At 44.3% G+C, this 24458-nt stretch overlaps 1 protein-coding gene across 3 annotated transcripts in view; it reads right to left on the bottom strand.

Annotated features, from left to right (window-relative positions):
• mipol1 (mirror-image polydactyly 1) overlaps positions 1-24458 on the bottom strand; it is a 70665-nt gene that overhangs the window by 27882 nt on the left and 18325 nt on the right. The window contains exons 3-12 of one of the 3 annotated variants that reach the window (XM_023840304.2): positions 19641-19725; positions 18595-18659; positions 16158-16207; positions 15952-16067; positions 14886-15015; positions 13045-13150; positions 9897-10026; positions 7217-7250; positions 6547-6717; positions 591-698 (exon numbers count right to left, since the gene is read on the bottom strand). In XM_023840304.2, the coding sequence (XP_023696072.1) occupies positions 591-698; positions 6547-6717; positions 7217-7250; positions 9897-10026; positions 13045-13150; positions 14886-15015; positions 15952-16067; positions 16158-16207; positions 18595-18659; positions 19641-19725 (995 nt within the window). Of the gene's footprint in view, positions 1-590; positions 699-6546; positions 6718-7216; positions 7251-9896; positions 10027-13044; positions 13151-14885; positions 15016-15951; positions 16208-18594; positions 18660-19640; positions 19726-24458 lie in introns of all 3 variants that reach the window. The other 2 variants (XM_023840303.2, XM_023840306.2) reach the window with 2 other exon arrangements.

Genomic DNA, 24458 nt, shown 5'->3' with positions numbered 1-24458 from the left:
CCACATTAAGCGAAAGGGCCTGGGGTTCACGAGATAAAGGGTGGAAATCAAACAGGCCCGTGTTTACCCTGCACCTTGCTGGAGGGGTTGTGAGGCATTACGGCATGCTCTTGTCGATCTAATTTCAAATCCTCTCAAATATGCGGCCACCAATACCCTCGGTCAACAGTTTTATTGCTCAAAATCGTCGTAACAAGGGCCAGAGCAAGCACTGGCCACAATTGAGCAAACATGACAAGTCTCTGACATGCACCTTATTAGGACGTTACATAAACTGAGCCAAGCACGAAGGAAATGCACAACAAATTAATTCCTCTGTTGCAGACACTGGAGATTTTTTCTTTCTTCTTTTCTTTTTTTCCTCATTCTTTCTCCCACCCTTCTTGGGGCGGTGTGTGAGGACTGTTTTTCATATCTAAATAAGAGCCCAGGCAGAAGAGGCCATGTTTAAAGACAGCATTGTTGGCAAACAGGCCCCCACTGCTAGGACGGCTACGATATACACAGCTGATATATTGGCGAGCGCCGGAGACGGTAACCCGCAGTTCGTAACCTTAATTTGCGGGGGCTCTCGGTGAGGGCACATTTACCTTCCAGGCACGCTCCTGATTGTTTTCGGCAGTCAGGTGTCTGGCGCTGTTTGCCGAAGCCCGGCTCTGCTCTCGCACTTGATGAAGATCCCGCTCCAGCCGCTGGCACTGTCGAGGAGGGAGAAGCGGGAATCACTTTGAATACATTAGCGCCAAAAGCGAGGCTCTTCCCTGAAGGGGAAGGAAGTCTCGGGTGTATCGGCACGTTCTGCAGCGCCGCGCCCCGGTAGCTTCTGCCTCGGGGGGTTTTTAGACACAGAATCTAAAAAAATAAGGGTTTGTTCTGATGCCCCAGTAGTTTAGGAGAGGACAGAAATGGAAGATTTGGTCACTGTTTTGTTTTTAAACTGTCAGAATCACGTAAAGATGTTCATTACCACAGCATAACAATCTACCAGTTGCTACAAGGGGAATCCTGCGTGCTCTTCATAAGCTGCCTTCATTATTGCCTTTCACTTCTCACCCGCATTATGAGCACATGGCAGGTGCCAATCAAAAGACACCAGAAGATAATCTGCTTGCATCAGATATTTCAAAAAACATTATTAGTGCTCCCTTGATTCATGAAAGACACCGCAGAGAGTATAAGCAAAATCTCCCGTACATTCCCCATTAGACTTCTTTTTGTCTGATGCATTAAAAATCCTGAAATAATCCTTACAAAACCCCTTCCTGTGGTCTAACATAGCCTTTAGTCTCTGGGGTGTCTCCCCAGTGTTCATCCTAAACAGACAGCTGACAGGAACTGCTCCAGTGGCTGGCTATGAGAACACACCACACCTTAACAGTCTGCACATGGTCTCTCTCTCACACACGCACACAGAGACACAGACACAGGTCTGTCTGGAATCACAGCAGCCAATGACAGCTGTTATTGTAAGCGCCCTGTTTTATCCTAACCCACATGTGCTTCTCCCCATACAGGCATTCCGAGACCAAAGGACACTCACCAGGAACGTAAACCATCTCTGCTCACTGACAAGTCCCAATGTTTTCGACGTCCAGCCGCCCCAGCCCCCAAGTGCCCGGGCAAACAAGCACCTCTGCCCAGGACCCCGCTGCCGCCCCCTTCCTCTGCAGACTAAAATAATAGCGCGCCCATCCAGACAAAACACACAGCTCCTCTTTAGTGTCAGGCTGACTTACAGCTCTCAGGAAACAGATGTTTGGAAGTACTTGAGAAAATGCATTTAAATCGGAGCGAACGTCTTCATTCGCACACGGGACACTCGTGGGTCTGGCTCAAAAACAGCAATGGCAGAAATAGATGAGCCACAAGCGAGGAACGCTAGTCAGCCTTTAAAGCCTCAAGTTAAATATGGATCAACACCAGGCTTTGAAGAAGGCCTGATAAAATTAGACGAATTGACAACCATTGTGCACGTTGACCTTAAAGGCTCCTTTTAATTAGAAAATTTGTTTTGAAAAGCTTTCCTGGCAAAAAAAAAAAAATGCAGACCTTGCTAGGAAATGCGCGAGTATGGTTATCAACCACAGCACGACGGACAAGAGCGGAAATCAGAAATAAATATTGTACCTCAAATTAATTACAGTGCGAGGAACCAAGTGAGAAAAGACTTATTTCTCCCAGCGCGCCGCGGGTTTTTTCATATTCCTACCAGCCGAGTGGATGTGGTGGCCCTCTGCCTACGGCAGCAGGATAATCCCTTCGAGATGAAGCGAAGAAATCGGGAAGCGGCGGGGGAGGCAGAAATCCTTCAGGATAGAGTATGGATGGATCCCTTCCTCAGAAGGATTAGGTCAGGCCTTGCAACATACTTCTAAAATTGCCCCAAAGATGGGTCTCTGCCCTATATAAAAGTAGGCCACCGATTCTGGGAATTTTTCGACAGCCTGGGGTTGATATTATTATTAGGTGGCTTGAGGTTGAGCCCCTTCCAATACCCAATACTCAACCTTCCAACTCATGCCAGCTTTGGCGGAAAGCACCACGCTCACACACGCCCTTCCCAGCAGATCCTCGACCAAGTCGAGAGAAAAAAAATAAGTGAATGTGGAAAATCAGCAGGCAAACATAAAACCAATTAAGAGACACCAATTAGCCCAACTGTACATCTTCGGAACAGCACAAAATAAACCAGGAAAGAAGGAGGCAAGAGCTGCTAAGCTCTAGATGATGCTGAAGCCGGAGCTACAGAAATAGCCAGTCTGAAGAGCAGGGCTGGAACAAAGCCTGTTTAGTGAGGAGAGAGTGACCCGTTATACTGGAGAGGAGGCTGAGGAAACTGGGGTCAGACCCAGAGGAAGAATCACAACTGGCTGAGCTAAAAGGTGAGGAGTTAACTCGGGTTTCCAAAGCAGGAGCCAGAAGCAGTGGCAGCTTCTATGATTGCTTACAGGTGTGACAATGGTAGGTCTAGGCCTAGCAAACAAGTGCGGGAGATTCCACCTAGACGGACCCTCCGTCTGTCACCACAGCACTCTGCTGTCATCAAACGCGTGGCTGACTTCCTCTTTCCTCCAAAGGAGCCAGCTTTCTTTGCCCATTTGTTCAGCGGACACATTGTGTGACTTTCTTCTCCCCGTGGCTAATGCCTGCCTTTTCATTCCAGTTGGGCCCAACCTGATATTTGAAAGGATCTGGGGCCTCCCACCGAGTGGGAAGGCAACAGGAGAAATATCCAATATAAATATTTCAGCAAATCCAGCTGCAGTAGTACTGGATGCTAACAAAGGCGGTTTATACCTGGGTCCACTGCCACCGACCCGGAAGAATGAGTTGAAGTGCACCTTTGGTCGTGTGTCCTACACATCGTGTTTGCTTTACAAAAGAGCCGCTTTACTGATACTGCTGCCTGCCACGAGTGATTGAGCAGTACAGCCTTAAAACTCTGCACTGTTAATTGCTTATTAAACAATTACATCACTTCTAGATTGCACATTTTATTGGGTTATTGTTTGCACTTCAGAGGAGACGGATTAAGCGCCTGTGTCAATCTCTGGGGGCGATACAGAAGAAAATACTGAATTCTGTTTGCAGGAAAACCTTCTCTTTCATCAGCAAACTTACTTTCCCCACCCAGATCAGAAGGGTAGTATCTGTTAGCTCAATAACCACAGCAGGCTGCGCAGAGCACATGCAAACTGGCAACACATCCTTTCAATATATTTCTCAGTGTTCTCTTCTGTATGGTGCTAAAGTTTCCATCAGAGGACCACAGCATCCGGGAGTAACAGAGAGAACGGACAAAGCCTCCCATTCCATACCAATACAGAAAGGTTAGTGTTTCTAACATTAAGAGGACACCGGAACAGCCATGTTTTTACATAATGGGCTGACTGCACAACCAGAGTGGTCAATTAGAGCCCGATAAGGACGGATTTAGGTATGGGGGACTTGGGCAGCCACCCGGGGCGGCATCTTGCCAAAGGCAGCTTGAGTGATGCACCATTACCTATTACGGAAATTTTTGGCTGATATTGATAGCCGATTAATTCACAAACTGACACCGATACTGATACCAATCAGGAGGTTCTACTTAAATAAGTTTAAATAGACACTCCACCTAAATAAATTAACACAAAAATGCATTACATTCCAAAAATATAAAAAAGTATTTATTTTTCGTTAAGAAAACATCAATTCTGATACACAAAAACAGTCCCGGAGCACTATATTTTATAATTGTCTACATCTTATATATTTATGCCATTTATAACAGAATCTCCAGAATTTTCTGAGTAATACCTTTGTATTTTGCTCTGTCTGCACTGAATTTTCTTTTGCTATCAAACGCTTGCATTACTGAGGGACTAGCGTTACTCAGCAGTACTGCAGCCTTCTTTATAGCAACAGATTTGTTTTTCATAAACTCTTCATACTGTTCAGTCTCACCTTAAGGTGCAATCAAATTTATTGTGTTAAAATGTTTATTAGTAGATTCTCCTCGTAAAATTTTGGCAGAGCAATGTTTGCAAAATGCATTTCTAATGTCATTTTCGCTAACATTAAAATAATTCCACACGGCAGACATATTTCTAACTGTTTAGTATGCGGGTGTGCAAAGCAGTATGGGACACCATTTTAAATGGAATTAGCAACAGTAAATATCGGATCATTTTAAATCATCAGCTGATGGCTGACTGTAGCTGTATCGGCCGATACCGATAATCGGCCAGTACAGTTGGTGCAGCTCTAGATGTGACATTTGTGAGATCGGTTTTCTATTGTTCATTTGCATGTCGCATCAATGACATCATGTCACCGTGTGGGTCAATTAATCAGAATCCTGATTCGAGTGTGTGAGCTACGAAGGAAACACGAGACTGGGAAGGGGGCGGAGCAGGGCTGACCTCAAATTGCCCTACTGGAGGTGGGGGAAGTGGGGTATTCTATCAGATAGTGTACCCCTAATTTGATGAATGCAATATCAGTTGTAAATTTTTCAGTTTACTTGTATTGTCTTAAATGTCTAGAACCTGCACCATTCAGCACTAACTGTTGTTTTCATCTTGTTGTCAGTGGGCTGGGAGGTAAACAGTAAACACACAATTACACAAAAACACACAATTTTTGATAGCCGAGGGGGGAGGATGGCATGACCACCAGTGTTCTGACAGAATCCACCTGTTAATTATTATAGTATATAAATTTTGCACAATATGTCAGTGGAAAGTACTGTGTTGTTGCAGACCCCCAGGTTTATGGGTTCGAATCCCAATTTTTAATCCAGGGTTGTGGGTTTGAATCCCCTTTTACCTCCAGGGTTGTGGGTTCAAATCCCGCTCTCCGCTTGTGGATGTGAAGGTTGCATCCCCGCCCCCATTTGTACGGGTTTCCTCCCATAATCAAAAAACATGCAATTAGGTGAAGTGATGTCTCAACATTGTGACAGACAGTCATAAATGATGGATGTAAAACACAGATGTTAAAAATCTACAAAAACTGTTACAATTCATTCAAGACAGGGCGTAAGAAAAAAAGGTGAAAGAGTGGGGTAGGATGTTTGATCAGTGACCAACAAGTTATATTAGAACTGGAGCAAGAAAGGAATAAAAAGCTCAGAAAGACAGGGCTGCACCAGATTTATATGAATCGGGCACCAGTATGAAACTTTGACGGATTCAGTTGAGGGAATCTAGATCTGCTTCAAATAAAAATAGTTGTAAAAGTGGATCCGACAGCCATAAAGCAATTGAGGGCTGTTTACCAACAAAGATATCTAGGCAAATAGGGCCCCGTTTTGAACTTGGTGATGAAGTACAATATCTGGGTGTCAATATTTGGCCGACTCCTTGTTTGTTTTTATTCGAATGAAAATATGCATGCGTGGAAGATATATCAAATATTTGAGGTTATGCGGTAGTATTTGTTTCCACATGAAAAGTCAGTAGTTGGCCTATTTGCTCAGTAATCTAATAAATGATTTAAGGCTAAACACATAGACAAATGTGGCTTAATAGACTGATAAACGAAAGACATCTTATGGGGAGGGAAACACGCCGGTCAATATTTAAGGATATGTATTCAGTTCTAGCTGTACAAAGGTTCTTGCCTCTCCACATGGAGTGCTCGCTCCTGTCTGCATTTAGGCTTGAATGCTTGCAGTCTGAAAGCAGCGCAGTAAAGTGCTCTGCTCTGCTCACTAGTGGCCTGCTGTGTCCCTCACACCCACCCTAAAAGCAGCGCCGTAAAGTGGGCGACGCAGTGGAGCCGCCCCGCACTGCGCACTAGCGGGCCGCCGTGTCCCTCACACGCACCCTAAAAGCAGCGCTGTAAAGTGGGGGACGCAGTGGAGCCGCCCCGCACTGCGCACTAGCGGGATGCCGTGTCCCTCATACGCACCATAAAAGCAGCGCCGTAAAGTGGGGGACGCAGTGGAGCCGCCCCGCCGTGTCCCTCACACCCACCCTAAAAGCAGCGCCGTAAAGTGGGCAACGCAGTGGAGCCGCCCCGCACTGCGCACTAGCGGGCTGCCGTGTCCCTCACACCCACCCTGGCCAGGGCAGCATCTCGCTCCTCAATGACCGCGTTCATCTCCTCAGCCGTGATCCTCCTCTTGCGGTCTCGCATCTTCCTCAGCCTGTCCACTATGACTGCCCCAGTGCGTTCGATGCCCAGGGCAGAATCGGCACTATTGATCCGATTGAGCAGCTCCTCCAGATCCTGGACCACCAAACACAAACAAATGAACATGTCAGCCAGGCTGTGTGCGACTCATTAACATAATGCCATCCATTATATATAGAACTGATAAATGCATATCTGATTTGATGATTATTTACAGAGGTGTATCCGACAGTCAATGCAGGTGTAATAGCAGTGATAGTAACTGGCTAGTTACAGTATAAACTTATAAAGTTATAGTTCAGCAATTATCAATGAAACATACATAAAACAGATTTTATAGTACCACAAATAATAGTCTTACTAGTCATCTGCTGATTCAGAATATTCCATGCATGGCATACCTACATCAATAAGTCTGAAATATTTTTTTAAATCCCAGTGATCTTTTAATTTTAGAAAAAAAAATGTAATCAGAGCATAAGAGTGGAGTGCTGAATTTACATTGCTTTTTTCCACAAACCACGCCAGGCTTAGACAGCTGGCTGAAGCAGGTGGCCGTGAGGGGGCCAGGCGTCTCGAAAGGTAAAAGGCTCACCGTGTCGCTTTCCTCGGGGTTGATGTTCTCCAGGCTGGGGAAAGACGGGAAGGAAACAGCCTCCGTCATTCTGCTTCCTCTCTGTGGCAAAATGAGGTCGCTCCCCAAATCTTCCCCACCTCGAGTAATTGCTATCCAGCCCGTCCCCAAAGTCAATCGTGACATCCTGACATATTAAAAGTGCCACCAGACCAAACCATTATTCCTCAATAATGCTCTGTATATTCGGCACCGAGGGTGGACTGTTAAGTTATTAATGTTTACTGCTATAAGTGACTACAGGGATCAATTGTTCATATGTGCAGGGATGAAAGAGAACGGTCCCCGGCTGAGCGACCCGCTCGCTTCCAGCAATAGGTGCCTCCACGGGAAAATGGAGGGCGCCGTGGCTGCAATTACCACAACAAAGGCGTGCCGGAAAGCAGGCTAAATATTTCTCATATCAGCAACAAGGAACTAACCAGGATGCTGGTGGCAGAACCTGCACAAGAAGCAGTTGTGCAACATCACATGTATACTGCAGGTTGAATTCATACACTGGAATGGTCATCGATTACAGTCTCGATGAGACCCTGAGAGTACAGGCTATGTTCATTTCTTTAATGGAAGTCAGGAGGACAGAATCCCACCACATTACAGCACTAATAAACAAAAGATAGCTAACAGTCTAAAATATGTTAGTATATATAAATATACAAAACAGTAAACAAAGAAATAAGATAAAATCAAAGTCAAGAAGATTATGGGCCATAAGTGAACCTGAAATGAAAAGCGTTTGCAGAGAGCTGTTCAAACTGCACATGCTGGCATGTATGTTTCTTATCCAGTTTCTTTTGGTTCCTTTTTTAAACTCAGAGGAACAATATGGCGCAGCTTTGACTGGTAAGACGGTGCTTAGAGCATCTGTCACGCCTCAGAATGAGGGAGCTGCTACATAATAAGTGGGCACAGACGTCACCTGCATGCCTGCCGAATGCTCACATGGGGTTATTTTCTGATTGCGTTTTTTTTTATTGACTTGCTCCCGGAGAGATTAATAAAAACAGCAGGACTTTGCCTGCCCCTTAGCCCCGTCGATCTTTTTCAGGCTCCTAGGATGGGCAGCAGGGACACCTGTGTTATAAGGCTCCAGCTCGACGGCGAGCAGCGGTGTGGCTTTTAACATAAAGCCTGCCGTGTGCCTCTCCCCTTCCTCACGAAACAGCACCGGACTTAAGAGGAATTTGCTCCCTGCCTGCTGGGTGCTGAAACCGTCAAACTGGAGGAGCGAAGCATCCCTCCTCCTCACAAAACCAAGACAGCTGCCCATCCGACTCCAAGCATTCCCTTTGTTTTATTCTAGAGAATTCCCTCTGTCCGCTCTCCCCCTCAGAAAGTCAGCCCGTCACACTCCTATAAGTGCATCAGCACGTCCGGCTCGATCATCCATTCCGCAGAAGGATGGAAAAAAGGAAAAAACAACTGCCGGTCACATTTACAGAGGCATTTACAGGGATCACCCCCCATTACAGACGCACATACTCAATCATAGAGGGCTGAAGAAGTGACCTCAGAAAATAAGAGGTTCAGAACATGCTATTCCATATTCCGTGGGAGATAATGCTTTTGCATGGCTATCAATTACCATTTTAGGCCCAAAGCAGGCAGTGAGCAGAATAGGAAAATGAGGGAGACTTTTTTTTTCTCAAATTAGATTTCGCCAGTTATGCGAGCAGACTGGAATGAGTCTGCCCTTCCACAATGGCGGCAGAACTGACCGTTTTATTGTAGGAGACACCACAGCCATATTTACGTGGCTAACTAAAAAAAAAAAAAAAAAAAAAGTCATTATTTTTAATGTGAAAACAAATTTTTACATTATAATTTAAAGAAATAATGGTGGAAAACACTGGAGTTTCCCAGAAATTCAAGTTTTAATGGAATGGTGTTACTTTCAGCAAACAGGGGCTTATTGAAATATAGATTTGCTTCTGACAGAAAGTTATACTCCCTTAAGTAAAAACGTAATTACTTCTAAACTGCACTGGCAAATATTGCGTCCTACTTTTTCAGCGCAGAAAACACAGCCTTCATTTTAAAATGCCCTAGTACTTAAAAACACTTCACAACACACTCACCCAACCCCTAAAAGGGGATGGGGGGGAATCACATTAATTAGGGTAGTTCAGACAGGGTGGTAAATAACTGGTGGACTAAAGGACTTGATTGATTTCCTATACAGTGCAACTCCTGACTGACAAGCCAGCGCTAAGGGTGAGGGGATTCTTTTATGAAATGTCACGCACTTCTGATTTATTCCCAAACCAGTCGATATTGGAGCCTCCACACCCTAGCTGCCCCCCCACCACCCCCAACCCCACGTTCCTGCCCAAACTCCATTCATTCACCTTGTCCGCCAAGCTGAAGAACAATGCAGTTTCCTAAGCGATGGGAGGCAAACAAGCTTTGGCAAATCGTTGCGGCTGCAGCCAATGTTGGGGGGGGGGGTCACGAAAGAACTTTGGAAATTAACATAGAGTTTAGGGAAGATCCTGCAAGAGGGAGAGCTAAAGGAATCCTTTGGGGGTGCCACCCACCCCCGCCTCCTTTTCTCAGACTTCTTCTTCTTGTGTTAAACAAACAGGGAGCCAGGGGTGGGGGGGGGAGGGAAATCAATGGGCCAGCACAATGCAGGACGTACCCCGTGGCTGCCTGTTGCAGCCTCTTGGCTCGGAGCAGAGCCTCATCCCGCTCCTCGTTGGCCAGCCGCAGCCTGGCCATCAAGGCTTGGTCTCGCTCCCTCTGCGCCTTGTAGATCTCCTCCACCAGAGCTGGGGGGGATGGGGGGGGGGGGGTGAGAGGAAGAGGCGGTCTGCTGTTATTAATACTGGACCACAGACACCACAGTCACTGCAATACAATAACGGCAGTAAGCTCTCCGCGCGCACGGTTATTGCTACGGAAACACGGAGGTGCGAGTATTAACTTAAGTGAAACTCATTTCATGGCTGCGGCTGTCCACTGTGGTCGGACACATCTGTGTGCACTCGGCAATAAAGCATGGAAGGTAAATAAATGGCCATCATTTGAACCGATCCAAGAGAAAATTACTTTGCGTCTTCCAACGTCTGATTTATGAGGCTGTGAAAATAGTACCAGCGCAAGCGTTGTATAAATGTTGCTACAATGTTTTTTGCTCATTGGCCTACGAGGCAATGCTAGTCAAAACCGTAAATCATGATTAATTATCCCAGACATTATTTTGGGTGACAAAAGTAAATAAACAAGACGCCATAGCATATTTCCTCCAGTGCAAGGGTCAAGTCAAAGGTTTATCTAAAGACTAACCTTCCGTCTGGGGACAACAAACGTGGCGAGGTAGGTCTCAAACAAAAGTCACGGCTAATGTTTCATATCATAAAATTATCGCTGAAAGCATGCAGAGGCTCATCTTAAATCAGTGTGAAGTATCTGTTCTGAGCAAGGATGACAGGGAGAAAATTTAGGAAGGTAGAATGAAATACACCGTGACCAAAGTTCCTTCTTCAACACTTAGAGCAGGGCTCTTCAAATCAGGACCTTGATTCCAAATCCAGGCCTTACTTTCAGTTCTCCCAGGTAGTTAGTTTAATAATTACTGATTTTGATTGGCCACAGGCTTCACACTTGGCTCCCAGGTAAAGGAAGGCTGGAAAATCAGCAGTGCTTGGACCTGGAGGACCATGATATGAACAACCTGGACTTGGAGCTTAACAATGATGCACCAACATCTAAGACGTGGTAAACTCTTCAAAGCTGGCCGTCAAGACTGAGCTCGCTTTGGTCTCAAGGGCAGCATTCAAGAATGTCCATGACTGAGCTCTCCTCTTCCACTGTTAGTGCTTCACAGTGAGGTGCCAAGATCTATGACATGGAGCATTCAGAGATAGGTAGCTACCAAGCCCTGGTTTCTGGTTGCTCTTCAAGTATTTCCATGACACTGGCTCCTCTTCAGTACTTAACATTAAATTGTGATACTGCAAGATCTAACATATATAAAGCCCAGGTTTCTTGAATGCTCTCGAAGCTTTCAAGTATTTCTGTGATAAAGGCTTCTCTTCAACGCTTAGCGTTAAATAGCAACGTAAGATCTAAGACGCTAGGAAGCCTTTGGAGTTCTCGTCAGCCATGTTCACTCAGCAGGAGGGGGCTCTGAGATTACCTAACCACTTTGGGTGTACCTGCTGATCTGCCTGGCAGTGGCATGGAGAACCATCAGAACGTAACAGCTCTCTTTTCTGGGAGACAGCTTAATGATAAACACTGAGCTGAGCCGTAAGCTATTACAAAGTTCACTAAGAAAATCAATATTGCATTTTAGCTGGAATTTGCTCATTAAACATCCCCCAAACCCATGCAAATCATATTAAAATGAGGACAGCAAATATATGCGCCTTGGTTTTATTAAACGTACAATTTTCTTGCTAATTGCACTCTGTATATATCATGTGTTTTCTTTTAATTATTAGGAGGGGGAGAGATTTACCTAAAAAAGTAATTAGAAATAAATTTTGTCTTGTACAAAATTTCAATATTGGTTCAGCAATGATTTTGAGCAGTTAAATTACATTAATAAATATGATTTGTTACTGTGTAAGCTAATTCTGTAAAATACCCATGTTGTAGGTAAAACAAATCAATGCATGTTTACCATATTCTTTGGATATCTTCCTTCTTAAACAAGCTTATCACATAACCTGCAATTCATTGTGGAACAACTGGTAATGCACATTGATTACTGTAACACAGAGTTGTTTAAAATAAAGCAATCTGTTTGAAAAGGTAGGACTTACTCTAGACAGCCATCTTAAAATCTTAAAACAAAATGACTAAGATGATTATTGTGATAAAAAACAATTAGTGTAAAAGATTCATCAAAAGATGGCTTTGTGTACACATTTGCCAAAGCAGAATAATATCAAGGAATTTCATAGTAAAAGACATACGATAAAACTGACATTTAATAACCACAGCTTCCTTTTATTGTGTAGAAGCAACTTAATTCGATCAACACTGACATCCAAGAGAAAACGCAATGGCTAAACGTGGCTTTAAGGCTGCATGTTAATTAAAATATAAAGGCCTTTCATAATGCCGTGGTTTTCGGCGACTGGGCAGGACATCTCGGATTTCACGGGGGAAGGTGGAGATCCTGTATGTGGTGTGTCACGTCCTGCAAGCCTAATGCATGTGTCAATATCTGTGTGGTACAAAAGGGAAGAGATCGGCGGCCGCCGCCGGCAATGTGAGCCGCGGCCGCGTCCGCGGGCCGCACGGCTGAAGCATGCAGCTCCTCCCCTTGTTTGAACAGCAGCAGGGAGAACAAACAGCCTCTTTTGTTACTGCTTTGGCGTGGCACTAACAGCCCGTCCCGCCCCACCCCCAGCCGTCACATGGACGCAGGTAGGATGCTCGCGGGACCTGGAGGAGCAGGATCTTAAAGCGGGCAGCCTTCCACCCGCTCGCTGACAAAATAAATAAATAATGGCGGCCCACCGCGGATCTCCTCCCTGGGCAAACACCAGGAGCGTGTGAAGCCGCATCATGAAATGGTGACGCCGGGCCCCCCTGGCTGCCCCCCCCCCCCAGAGGCCCGGTGCTCACGCTGTCCCTCGCAGGCTCCCCCCCCCCCCCCACCATGATCCCAGCTCCACACCTTCCTCTTCCTGACATTCCCGCCTCCCTTCCTCCCCCAGGCCCGCTCGGCTCCCCTATCCCCTGGCACCTCCACGTCCCCCTCCTCGTCCCCCTCCTCTCCCTCCTTCCGCACACCCCGGGACACGCCCCCGCCCCCCCACCCTTCCCCGTACCTCCAGCTTTCTCGCAGGCCCGGGCTTCCAGTTGGCTTTCCCTCAGCTCAGCATCCGCCATCCTGCTCTCCAGCGCCCTCTCCTTCACAGCCAGCTCGTCCCGGAGCTGGGGGGGGGGGGGATGCCGTGCGGCGCGTCAGCGCTGAGCATCGTCGGGCGAGGCGCGGCAGAGGGCGAGCTCTGACACCGGGGCCTGTTCCCACACTGGTTTCCAATAACTAACAGAATAGCAGCACGCTTCCATGACAAAGTTTGCGACAGCAGTACAATCCTGGGAAATCCTTCTAGCGATGTAGACAGTGCGGAAGATTATTCGCCACTTTCGCAGCACCATAAAACTCAGCATGGCCCCTCCGCCACATAATCACATGGCTTATAAAAAAAAAGAAGAAGAAGCAACAGCACTCCCCAGTAAATCTTTCCGAAAGTGATATTTTACAATGATAGATTTAACCTTCTGTCTGATGCATTTTGCTCCAAGTTCCTTCCCCCCACCCCCACCCCCACCCCACTCCCCATGCTTTCAAAACATGCTACAGTGAAGTCCTTGGGGCTGCTTTCACAGCCCTTCCAGCAAAAACAGGCTCTTGTTCCTGTGTCTCTGTGAGGAGTAACAGCTACTCGCAAACCCAGGGCAGCTACAATCATTTTGGTGGTCTGCTTGGGACGAAGCTGCTCTCCCACTGCAGGAGCTACGAGGTTCAAAGCCAGACGCTGACACGTCCCCAAAACGCGAGAGCGCAGGTCCTGTACACTGTAGATACTGTTTGATCATAAACTTACACAAAGAATCAGAAAATTATCATCAGATTTTTCAAAAATCTGTCATTTTATACTTTTATTCAAATTTATTGTGTGCCATATTCTCTAACAATACAAAAATAAATTGTAATTTTAAATGACAGGCTATGGAGGGACCTATTTCTTCTGGTCAGCTGGCTAACAAACGGGGTGAAGTGAGGCATGTTATACTCGATTGTTGAGTGGAGGCTTTTCCTTAATATAGGGTGCGTACTTAGTGTGCACAGTTTAGTGGCATGCCATTTTGAGGCAGCGATGGCGTACTGCGGAAACCCATCCAGTGCCTTGTGCATAACAGGCTGAGTGACTCACAGCTAAGTCAGACAACAAGGGAAATAAGGAAGAGAGAGAGCTCTGACTCTTAAAAATAAAACCCATCTCCAAATGAGATACGCATGAATGTCACCAAAGGGAGCAGGACATCCACAGTGCCCCCTAGAGGAAAGAGAGTGGAAAAACAACAAGTATGGAAAGAGATGATACAAGTGTGTTTGTTGTTTTCTGTTATAATATGTTAATTCAGGAAAGAGGTGCTACAGCAGATTTAAATTTGTTCTTTCTTTAATAATTTGATGATAAAAAATATTATATGGGAAAACAGCTCTTGCATTTATTTTAAATAAAACTAAATTTGCGTTTTTTTTTGAATGGATGGATGAATGGATGGATGGATGGATAGATCGATGGATTTTGGTAAAGCCCTTAACCATTTCCATCATATCCAGCCGTTTAAAAAATATATTAAGATGCTCAATTCATTGATGAGTAAAGGGACGGCCTTTCCAGTCTAATCCCACAATGAGGTCAGATGTCAAGTTAAACGCGTAAACCATGACAACTGGCTGCCTATTATCAGAGGTAACAATTCTGGTTAATTTTGTCTTTTTTGTGCAAGTCAGACCTGAATAAGTATGTGTGGTCACCGACCTGGGATTTTTAGGGTGAACGTCGCGGTCAAATACGTAAAAGAGCCTAGATTTCAAAAGCACAACCAGAAGCCCAGTGGCTCAGCCAGGGCGCCGTGCCGAACTGATATTTACCTGCTTATTGAGATCCCTCAGAGTGTCCAGCTCTTTTAGCAGGAAGGCAATGTTTCTCTCCTCATCCAGCTGCTTTGCGGAGTTAAAAGCACTGCTTGCCTTGGCATTACACTGCACCTCCTGTACACCACTAAAGATAAAGAGAAAAGCCTCAATTAGAAGGCCACTATATTAAACCCAGGACGGGGTGACATAAATAAACGGTAGCCTCGTCGTCAAGAACAGACACTCTTATCAAACACACAGGGGACGCAATATGAGTCTACCCAGCATATTACAGTGTCTTATTTACTTTGGTATATTAAGCAAATCATACAATTGACCTTTAAGGTGATATTAAGGCATCACTGCAATGAATGACTTGGTAAATTACTTCCCCCTTGTAGTACGGAATTTGATTCAGTTTTTATTAAGGAACAATCAAAAATGCAGTGTCTTATAGATGACACAGAAGTTGCCTAGTGCCATTTTATGTGAGATAGATTCAATTCTCTGTGTAACGTAGTGCTGCTTCAGGGAGCGTGGCTATTACACTGGCAATAAGGGGGTTAACCTTATTTTATAGTAACAGCAGCTTAACACAGAGTCAGTGTGAGATTAGCCCATGGAACTGATGGAAGCATCTAGACACAGAGAAACGTTTCTGCCACAGCTCAGGAGCGGGGAGCCCACGGGGGGGGGGGGGGGGGGATGTCGGGAAGCAACGCTTCAAAAAGAGGCGGACAGCGCTGGCAGCGCGGCGTAATCGAAGCCGTACAGATAGTCAGCCCGGATCAAAATACTTTGCGGGCGATACATCCACCGCGACATTCACTGGGACACGCCAGCTATTGATTTAAAGGTCAACCCGATGGCACCTTGACACGGGCACCCGGAGCACAGAGCAGCCTTTGAAAAAGTCACCTAATTCGCTCGTCAGGCATTGCCATGGACAAACCAGACCGGACTGGTATTGTTTTTCCATTGTTCTGAGTCCAGCAAACATTTGTAATCCGCCTGGACAACGATCAAGGCTGGCATCCCTTTGAAAGAAACACCCAGATATGCTTCTGCAGGAGAGCCTCACCTTACTGCTGCGAGATCTCCGTGCTCCTTGGAGGTGAAATGACATCTGTATACTGGCACTGCTCCCAGTTCATCCCTGCCCTTGTCCTGGATTTCGACTCCTGACGTGGAACACCCCTCCGAGAGGAAAATTTGGTCATGTTGTTGGTGTTCCTCCATCCTCCCAGCTGGATCTCCTGCACCAGGGTCTGGCTGAGAGAAAGGTACCTCTTCTGGTTCTTTCTTGGACCTGGGCAGCAGCTCAGTGACCTTTGACCCTGCAATGAAGGCCCATCGCCCAGTTAACAGCCTGTTTTCCTTTTTCCCATCATACATAATATATATATATATATAATCTGTCACAACAGTCAAGTTTCATTTGAAATTCTTTGTAAATGAATCAATTCAAATTCAGTCAAAACTCTTAATACTTTTATTTTAATTCAGTTAATTTAATAGTTGGAAGGCATCTTGATGGTATTAGCATGAAAAGTAGATTCAACAAAAAAAATTTAAAAACTGAAAGGAATGTGTACAAAGTAAAATGCTGCATTTGTCTCTGTAAATTGAGCAATTTTATCTCGAGTAAAAGGCGAGTGAAATACTGTCACGTCAAACGTCTGTTTTTAGGCTGGAAGAGTAAACTGGATGTCTTTTTTGGGGCGGAATGCGGACCTTCAATTGGCTGAGGGGAGGAAAAACAAACCTCCTCTGTCAATGTTTCTGCAGAGAGCTGGGCCAGAGAGCGGCCAGGCGTGGGCCAGACAATCAGGGCTGTCTCCTTGGCATGCTTCCTGGGCTCTCCACAAGCCCCCTTGCTTGGACTGGACACATTTTTGGCTTCCCACCTCGTCGCTTTAGTCCAATAAAACAGGCCATTTGCAGGCCCTACACAGTAAAATAATACACTTTGAGTTTGAGCGTCTCGCCCGTAGACATGGGCGCACGGAAACCTCGATGACCCGGCCTAATCCCACGCGCATTATTCCAGCAGGACAGATGATTAAAGCCCTCCTCTGTTTTCTGCATGCCTTCCATTTGCAATTGATATCAGATAAATGAGATACGTAGCAGTGGATTCCCCTGGTTCAGGAGGCACATGGAAAATTTGCCAGATTTCCTGCGATTGTAAAATGTACATTAAGAAAAAGGAAGAGTGAGGAACTAAAATTGAAAAAGGAATGCAGATGAATAGCTTACACATCAATGCAATTCAAATGACGTCGAATTCAAGCACCGATTACGAGCATCGCCGCATCAAACAGCTTTTTAAAAACGCGGGGAGCTATTTGCGTTAATAAATGCAATGTGACGCCGGGGTCTGCAGCAATGCCCGCCGCCACGTCCAAAAGCTCTCGGCTTAGCGCCGACAATGATTTCGTGAAAGGTCAGGTTTTGAACTGGAGAGCAGGGAGGGCTGCCTCGTAGCTTTGTTGCTAGGGTCCTCCTCTCCGGATTGTTGCAGACAGTTATTAGTATTCCCTGTAAGGCTCACCAGTGCAAACACCAAATTCAACCATGAATAATAACACCAAACACACTTATACAGCCCCTTTGTCGTATAGCAAATATGGGACCTTTTCGATACATTGTTCCTAAACCTGGGTTACTACTTTAATTTTTAGACTAGCCCTTCACAAAGCTAACTGCCCCCCAGTATGTGTGCGTTTAGGCCGGGATTTCCCTAACAAATGCAGAGGCCGCGATTTCATCAGACAGTGCATGCCCGATTTCCTATGGGAAAGGCCGGCCTGGGACATCCCCCTTCTCAAGCCCAAACAGAGTCACCTGAATGGGTAGGCGGCCGAAGAGAGCCTGAAAAGCGGGAGCAGAGAGAGGAGAGATTTCTCAGTGAGGGCGCCGCCTCCCCCCCAGTCGGCGAGGCCGGCCCGATGGCCTGCCACCGCTCCCTTCAAATGTCACCCATTAATAAGCGGGCAGACGTCATTAAAAACTGTTTGGGTAGCAGGGCTTCAAGTGTTTAAGCAACAGCCAAAATGTATATTTGTGCAGAGGAGCAGAATAAATTTACATATCAGCGACGCTTGGTGGAGGGTGGGTAAATATTCTGTTTATCTCTCATTGTCATTCCAAGCAGTTTATCTAAATACGAACTCTGCCATATCATTACAGTCTAGGTAAAGTTATAGTATGGCAGGATAACACACCGACCAAAGGTGATTTACACATGTAAATAAATGTTTATGTATCGCGCTGAACAGTGATTGTACAACAGTGGCAGGGTAAACAGTTCAGACTCTTTTTTCTTGATACCTTCAACCAACCGGGCATCCAAGTTTTTAACCAGAGGGTGACGAGATGCCAGAAGCCGTGATACATCCACGGGCGAACACAAACCAGCATGCTAGCTGGGGAAAAGGCAATGCAGACAAAGTGCCTGTCGAAGGAACTTCATTTCCGATGGAGAATTCACCATTCTATAAAATTTCACAGCCTCTTCTAAGTGTTTGGTAAAGTGTTTGTATTTAGGCAAATCTATCTTAAATCAACGAAGGTGCCAAAGGAAATATTTAGCAAAAGACAGCTGTGTCTCATCTTTTGAGTTGCCGTATTTAATGTATGCTTGAGCAAAAAGAGAGGGGGCGACGTGACCAACATGACGGGGGTGGGGTGGGGTGGGGGGGGGCAGCACCCGAGCCCCTACCTCTGCCTGGATCTGCTGAGGCTGTGGCGGAGAGGGTGCCCAAGCTGGCTTTCGGTGTGGGGGTCCTGGGGGGGGGAGAAGCAGAGGGGCGACATGAGCCGTGAAAACACACGCGAGGCCGCTGACCAACGGCAGCCCAACCTGCCATTTACTCACCCCCATCCAGTGCTATTTCATACACATTATTAAATCAGGGTTTGCTGCAGGACAAAAAATGCTGAATATTTTACTATAGAAATAACATCGATAACTATGTGTAACATCATTATTTTATCTTAAAAATTATTTGTACCATTTTGTATTAAATTAATAATTAGAAATATGTAATAGAGGAAAAAAATATCACATTCATTTCATAAGAATAATACATTCAACCATGTATTTGTTCATAAATGAACATGATGCGCATGCCTTCCTGTGGCTGATACATTTCCATCAATAATGGCCAGCTACTGTGGGGCTTCAGCTGTTTAGTTAGTTAACAAAAAAAAAAATCAATTAAGCCTTATATAAAATAATATTACAACATAAGAACATTATTCAGAAATTATGAACTGATTTAAAGCTACTTCAAAAACTGACTTTAAAAATTTGCTTAAAAATGGTAATAATTTCCGTCAAAATCCTGCAGACACACATGATTGATAAAATCACCAGGATATCAGCTACACAAAAATAAAAACCTTCCTTTTACATATTTTCCATGAGAGATCACTTTGACAAATTCATCAGGAGGCGTGTTCGTTGTCTGGGTAACAAAGTCTATGCAGTGTGATATTAACACAACCTAAAGCACAGCTCAAAAATGACTGAACCGCCAAGCCATAAGTAACATGACTATCATTTCAGCGATATTATTTTGGATCTGTTTTGGCTTGGACTTAATTTTTCCTTTAAAAAGCCCTTTTGTTCAAATCTATCTGTATTTTAGTCAATGTCATTGCTAAGAATTTACAGCAAAAACAATTAAAAAAAGATCAGAAATATTCATTTCCAGGTGAACATCTCTGAAAGGGGGGGGGGGGGGTAACATATGGGGTCTTTACCTGAGTGGTGCTGTGGTGTCTGAGCAATGGGGTCTTATCGGGGAAGGCAGTCTTTGTTTCAGTTCCACATTGACTTGGGGATTAGCTGGAAATATATAGGGGTTATGATTAATTTAAAAAGAAAAATGCTCTTCATAGGTAGCAGCCACTCTATATTAGCTTTAAGAAGGTTAGTATTAATTATAGCCTGTCAATATGTTCTTGTGGTTGGGGGGTGGTGGTGGATGAAAGCGATCTTTAATAACCTCTGGAGTATAGCAAAACAAGACTGGCAGCCTTAATTTGCAGGGTGAAATTGTGATTTAAGACATAATTTTATCTCCTCTACAGTGTACCATACAGCTATCTCATCACTTACCAAGTTAATGTATGCCGGCAATTAACAAAACATAATCCCGTAGCGCAACCATTTAAATGCTTTTAGCCACCAGGAAGGTAAACAGTCATTTAATACCGCTCAAGCCATATCAGATTCCTGTTTGGAGCAACCAATTAAAGTTCAGCTCCTCAGGTGTAATTAAATGAAAGAGGGCGATTTAGTTCCATAAATGCAAGTTAATTCGTCAGCAAGCAACAAATAGACTGGGAGCAATTAGAAGAAACATTGTCATTTGGAGAAGCGCCTGTTGCTTCCTCAGACGTATGCAATAGGAGTGGTGTGGCCTCTAGTGGTGACACCAGAAAGACACTCAACATGATGCAGAAACCATCCTTCCAAGGTGGGAAATGCAGTAAATGCAGTAAGATAAGTAAAGATGACATATTAATGAATATCAAGCATTACTGATACATGGTGAAGGACGAGACACTGCTTGTTATAATACCAGAGATAAAGAATCAGCAAATGACTCAATGTTTTAACATTAAAAGTCTTGACCTCAACAAACAACGGACTGGCGCAAAGAGTTTCCATGTCACCAAACGGCCCGCGCAAATTATAATTATGCAAATCAAACAGGAAGTTATACCTAGGAGGAAGGAAATCCTTAAGGATGCCTGCCAAAATAAACAGTGACATCCTTTTATGAAAATTCTGCCAACCGCAAACCAGCAATGGCAGCATGTCATTTCTTACTGCTCTTACCCGAGCAGAATGGTGACATTATACTCCATTACATGGGAAACAGGGTACAATTATAGTCCATTGGTCAGCAAGGGGGGGACATTTCAGTCCATTGGTCAGCAAGGGGGCAAAATTTCAGTCCATTGGTAAGCAAGAGGGCAAAATTACAGCCCATTGGTCAGCAAGGGGGCAAAAATCATAGTCCTTTGGTCAATAGGGCAAAATTATCTATTGTCTATTGGTCAACAAGTGGAAAGCTGTAGACCACATTTGCGGACGAAGTGGAGATCAGGGCAATCGTAACACATATGGCAACCGGTGCAAAGCACGGACCATTAGTTAAGGAGGACAGGGCAAATAACGGAGGACTTCAGCCACTCACTGACTGAAGGAGCTCTGCACCGAGGGGGCTTAAGGCTCAGGCTCTGAGGCCGACTTCTGCCCCCCATTTCAAATGTGGAAGTTTATACAGAGAAAATGTATCCTGATATCAGGAAAGTCCAGGGCTGGATATGCACGTGCGTACTTTAGGGTTGGGGGGTTTGGGGGGAGTGACCCCTGGGGCAGATGCCAGTAGAACGTTATCCCCGCGTTGTAAACCAGTGCACATCGCTCACACACCATTCAGCCGGGGCACAGCGAGGCGCGAACGGACAACTGGCTTTTTGTGTGAGGAGCCCCAGGACTCCATTAATCCCAGTGATACACTCCGCGCTGAAACTTGTCTTTCTGGGCAGGATTTGGGGAGGTGCAACTCTTAGCCAGGAGACATGGATCTGAGGAAATATTTCCCTCAGTGAAAAATAAAAACAAGAAATACACTTAAGGAACAAATCAGAAAATACCAGAACAAACGCATACAAAAGGCATCTGCCCAAACAGCAAAAAAGTACCACAACCACAAAGATTTGCCTTGTTCATCAACTGCAGTTGCGTTAGTGAAATGCAAGACACAAGATTAACAAAATTACATTTCTGTATTTCCAATATTGTAATATTAATGTTTGAATTAATAAAGTTGTCTATTTAATGAAATTTGAAAAATAAGTGATATGAGCAAACACCCACACCTTTTGGCACATTTGCAGTCATTCAGATCAACCTGACTTTAAAAAAATGGATAAAAACAACTGGGAAAAAGAAAGTACCGTTTGCTCTGTAGCATGAGAGACACTTCGGTTGTGTGTATGTGTGTGTGTGGAGGGGGGGGGGGCTTCTCTCTTAACTTGGAGCCAAATTTATCTGGCTAAAAAACGGCCGGCCTACCTCGCAGGGGGCTTCATCAGCACTATAGAAACTGGTGACAATAAGGCAGCTATCAGAGGCCAGCAAGGCCAACAAAGGGCCGTGAGGAGCAGGGTGGGGCGGAAAAGGCTGTGCTCCCCCATGTCAGACAAGCCTACTGAATGCAAAATGAGTGGCTGTGTATGTGTCTCTGTGCGCCTTCAGGTTGAATTTTCCACAGAAAACAACGAAAGAGAAGCAGGAAGGAAAACACTTTTTCAAAATCAGTTATCCTTTTTGGGGAGCGGAGTCATATTATTCCATACAAAGGTGATTTACTGATGCAACGCAGTTTACCAATGGGCCTAATATATGTACTGTTCAACCGCCAGAGGGAAAGTGCCGTTGCCCTAACAGCAGTGTTTATGGGATGGCAGGCATGACTCAGACATGTGCTTCTTACAGTGCCTTAACTGGCAGGGTGGTGACTTTTTATCTCGATATTTTACATGTACAACCAGCAACAAACCAGCTACCATTTTACTAGCAGAGATAAACAAGCATCGTGGTTAGATTCTGAGAATTTATTTATTGTTGTCATCTTGGCGAATGCGGTACATATTAAACGAAGGCCGCATTTTGCCAACTGAAACCACTTAATCCCCCTCTTCTCAAACTTTCTTCACTTTTCTTTGTCCTTTACAGTCTTTCTGAGATTTTCATATTCCAGCCTTGTAGACTTTGAGCTAATTGCCTCTGTAGACTACTTACTATTCATGTACAATTACTGCAGTGTAATGTCTTCAAATCCTTTTAAATGACCATTCATGCATTGCATTCATCGAAAACGCCTTTGAAGTCTGTCAAAGACGAAACTCTTCAAAAAGAAATGTCCCGGTCTAATTTCAGTCAGCCAATACTGGGTTTTCATTTCCCTGTAATATAAATCAAATTCCATTAATTTTTTAAGCTGCATTTAATAAATTTGTGCAGTGAAAGTTTCAAGATTCCACAGCCTGTCATTTGTATTCCAGCTGACTTTATGAATATTAATAACTGTGTTATCCTGATTAAATGGGCTTCACCGAAAATCCCCACGAATCCTCCAGCTCAGGCTTCACGTCTTCCCGATTCTTTATGAATTTTGATTCGGACATTAATCTGGAGAGAAACCTGAACCAGGTTTAATTGTGCACCACACTTATGGCTTGTTCTGGAAAACATGGACGCAGAATTTGTCTATGCATGTAAACAGAATTTTACACTGGAAATGTAGACTGTATCCCTTGGAGGGAAAAAGTCTGCATCCTTTAATGTTTAAAGTTTGATAATTGAGTTCCGAGAGACATGCACACGGGCGCACTCTGCATAAACCTCACTTCTTTCACAGACCTATATTGGCAGCTGTTGTACTTTGATTAGATATTTGACTGCTACAAAATGATTTTTCAAAATGCCAAAGAAAATTGAATTTTGGAATCGCGCTTTACGTGTGTTCCAGTGAGATCATATTTGACTTTTTCAAAATGTTATAGTTTAAAGCAAAAGTAAAACAAAAAGCATCAGCCCTTTGCTTTACAACAAGCAAAACATTCCCAACAACCTTTCTTTGCAATATATGAAATAGAGGAACAACTTCTAGCATTCAATTTAAATTAAGTCTTGGGGAAAAACCAATAACAGCAACAATCAACAACAAATACTATATAAAGGTACTTTTAAGATCCGGTAACTGACAGGATAATCCTCACAATGCAAATTTGAATAATTTTCTCTCTGCCAAGTACCTTCAACTGAACAAGGAAACAAACTATAAGAACAAAGAGGTTTATTTGGAGGTGAATAACCAAAAATCAATAGAAGAAACTACAGTACTAATACAGTCATATAGCCTATATTATATGAGTATGTATGTATGTATGTACAGTACTGTGCAAAAGTCTTAGGCAGTCCAAAGAAATGTTTAAAGCTGTTTATCTGGGTAGCAAGTGTACTTTGGCTTAGAACAAAAAACACAATTTAACATTAGAACATGTGCAAATTAAGAGTAACACAATAAAAACTAGTAATAATTTCTTCTGTTTTCTAAAAAGTTACTGATATCTAGTTGGATGGCTAGATGAACACCGCTTCAGTTCCCAAACTTCTCCTAAGGGGCACCTCAGCCGTTCCATGATTTTGTTAAATTTCACCAACAGCTGAATTAAATAATTAAATAAATTGGTTTGAAAAGTCAGTGACAGATTGACTAGCTGTATGAGGTGTGCTAGTGGCCAAGTCAAAAAATACATGGCTGCACTGGACGGCCGCTGCAAATACTGGGATGATTTTAGCAGAGGTTCTGAAATGGCTAAGCTGACACACTTTGACAGGCATAATATCATAGTTTTACACCAACATGAGGATAATTTATACATCATTTTCTTTGCCTGCCTAAGACTTTTGCACAGTACTGTATATGTGTGTATGTGTAAACCAACCAGTTCGAAAGAAAATTACCTAGAACTTGATCTGAATCTCAGAAGTCAAAC

This window comes from Paramormyrops kingsleyae, chromosome 14 (genome assembly GCF_048594095.1).
Source record: "Paramormyrops kingsleyae isolate MSU_618 chromosome 14, PKINGS_0.4, whole genome shotgun sequence".
Taxonomy (NCBI): Eukaryota; Metazoa; Chordata; class Actinopteri; order Osteoglossiformes; family Mormyridae; genus Paramormyrops; species Paramormyrops kingsleyae.
This window is presented reverse-complemented; position numbering and strand designations above follow the sequence as displayed.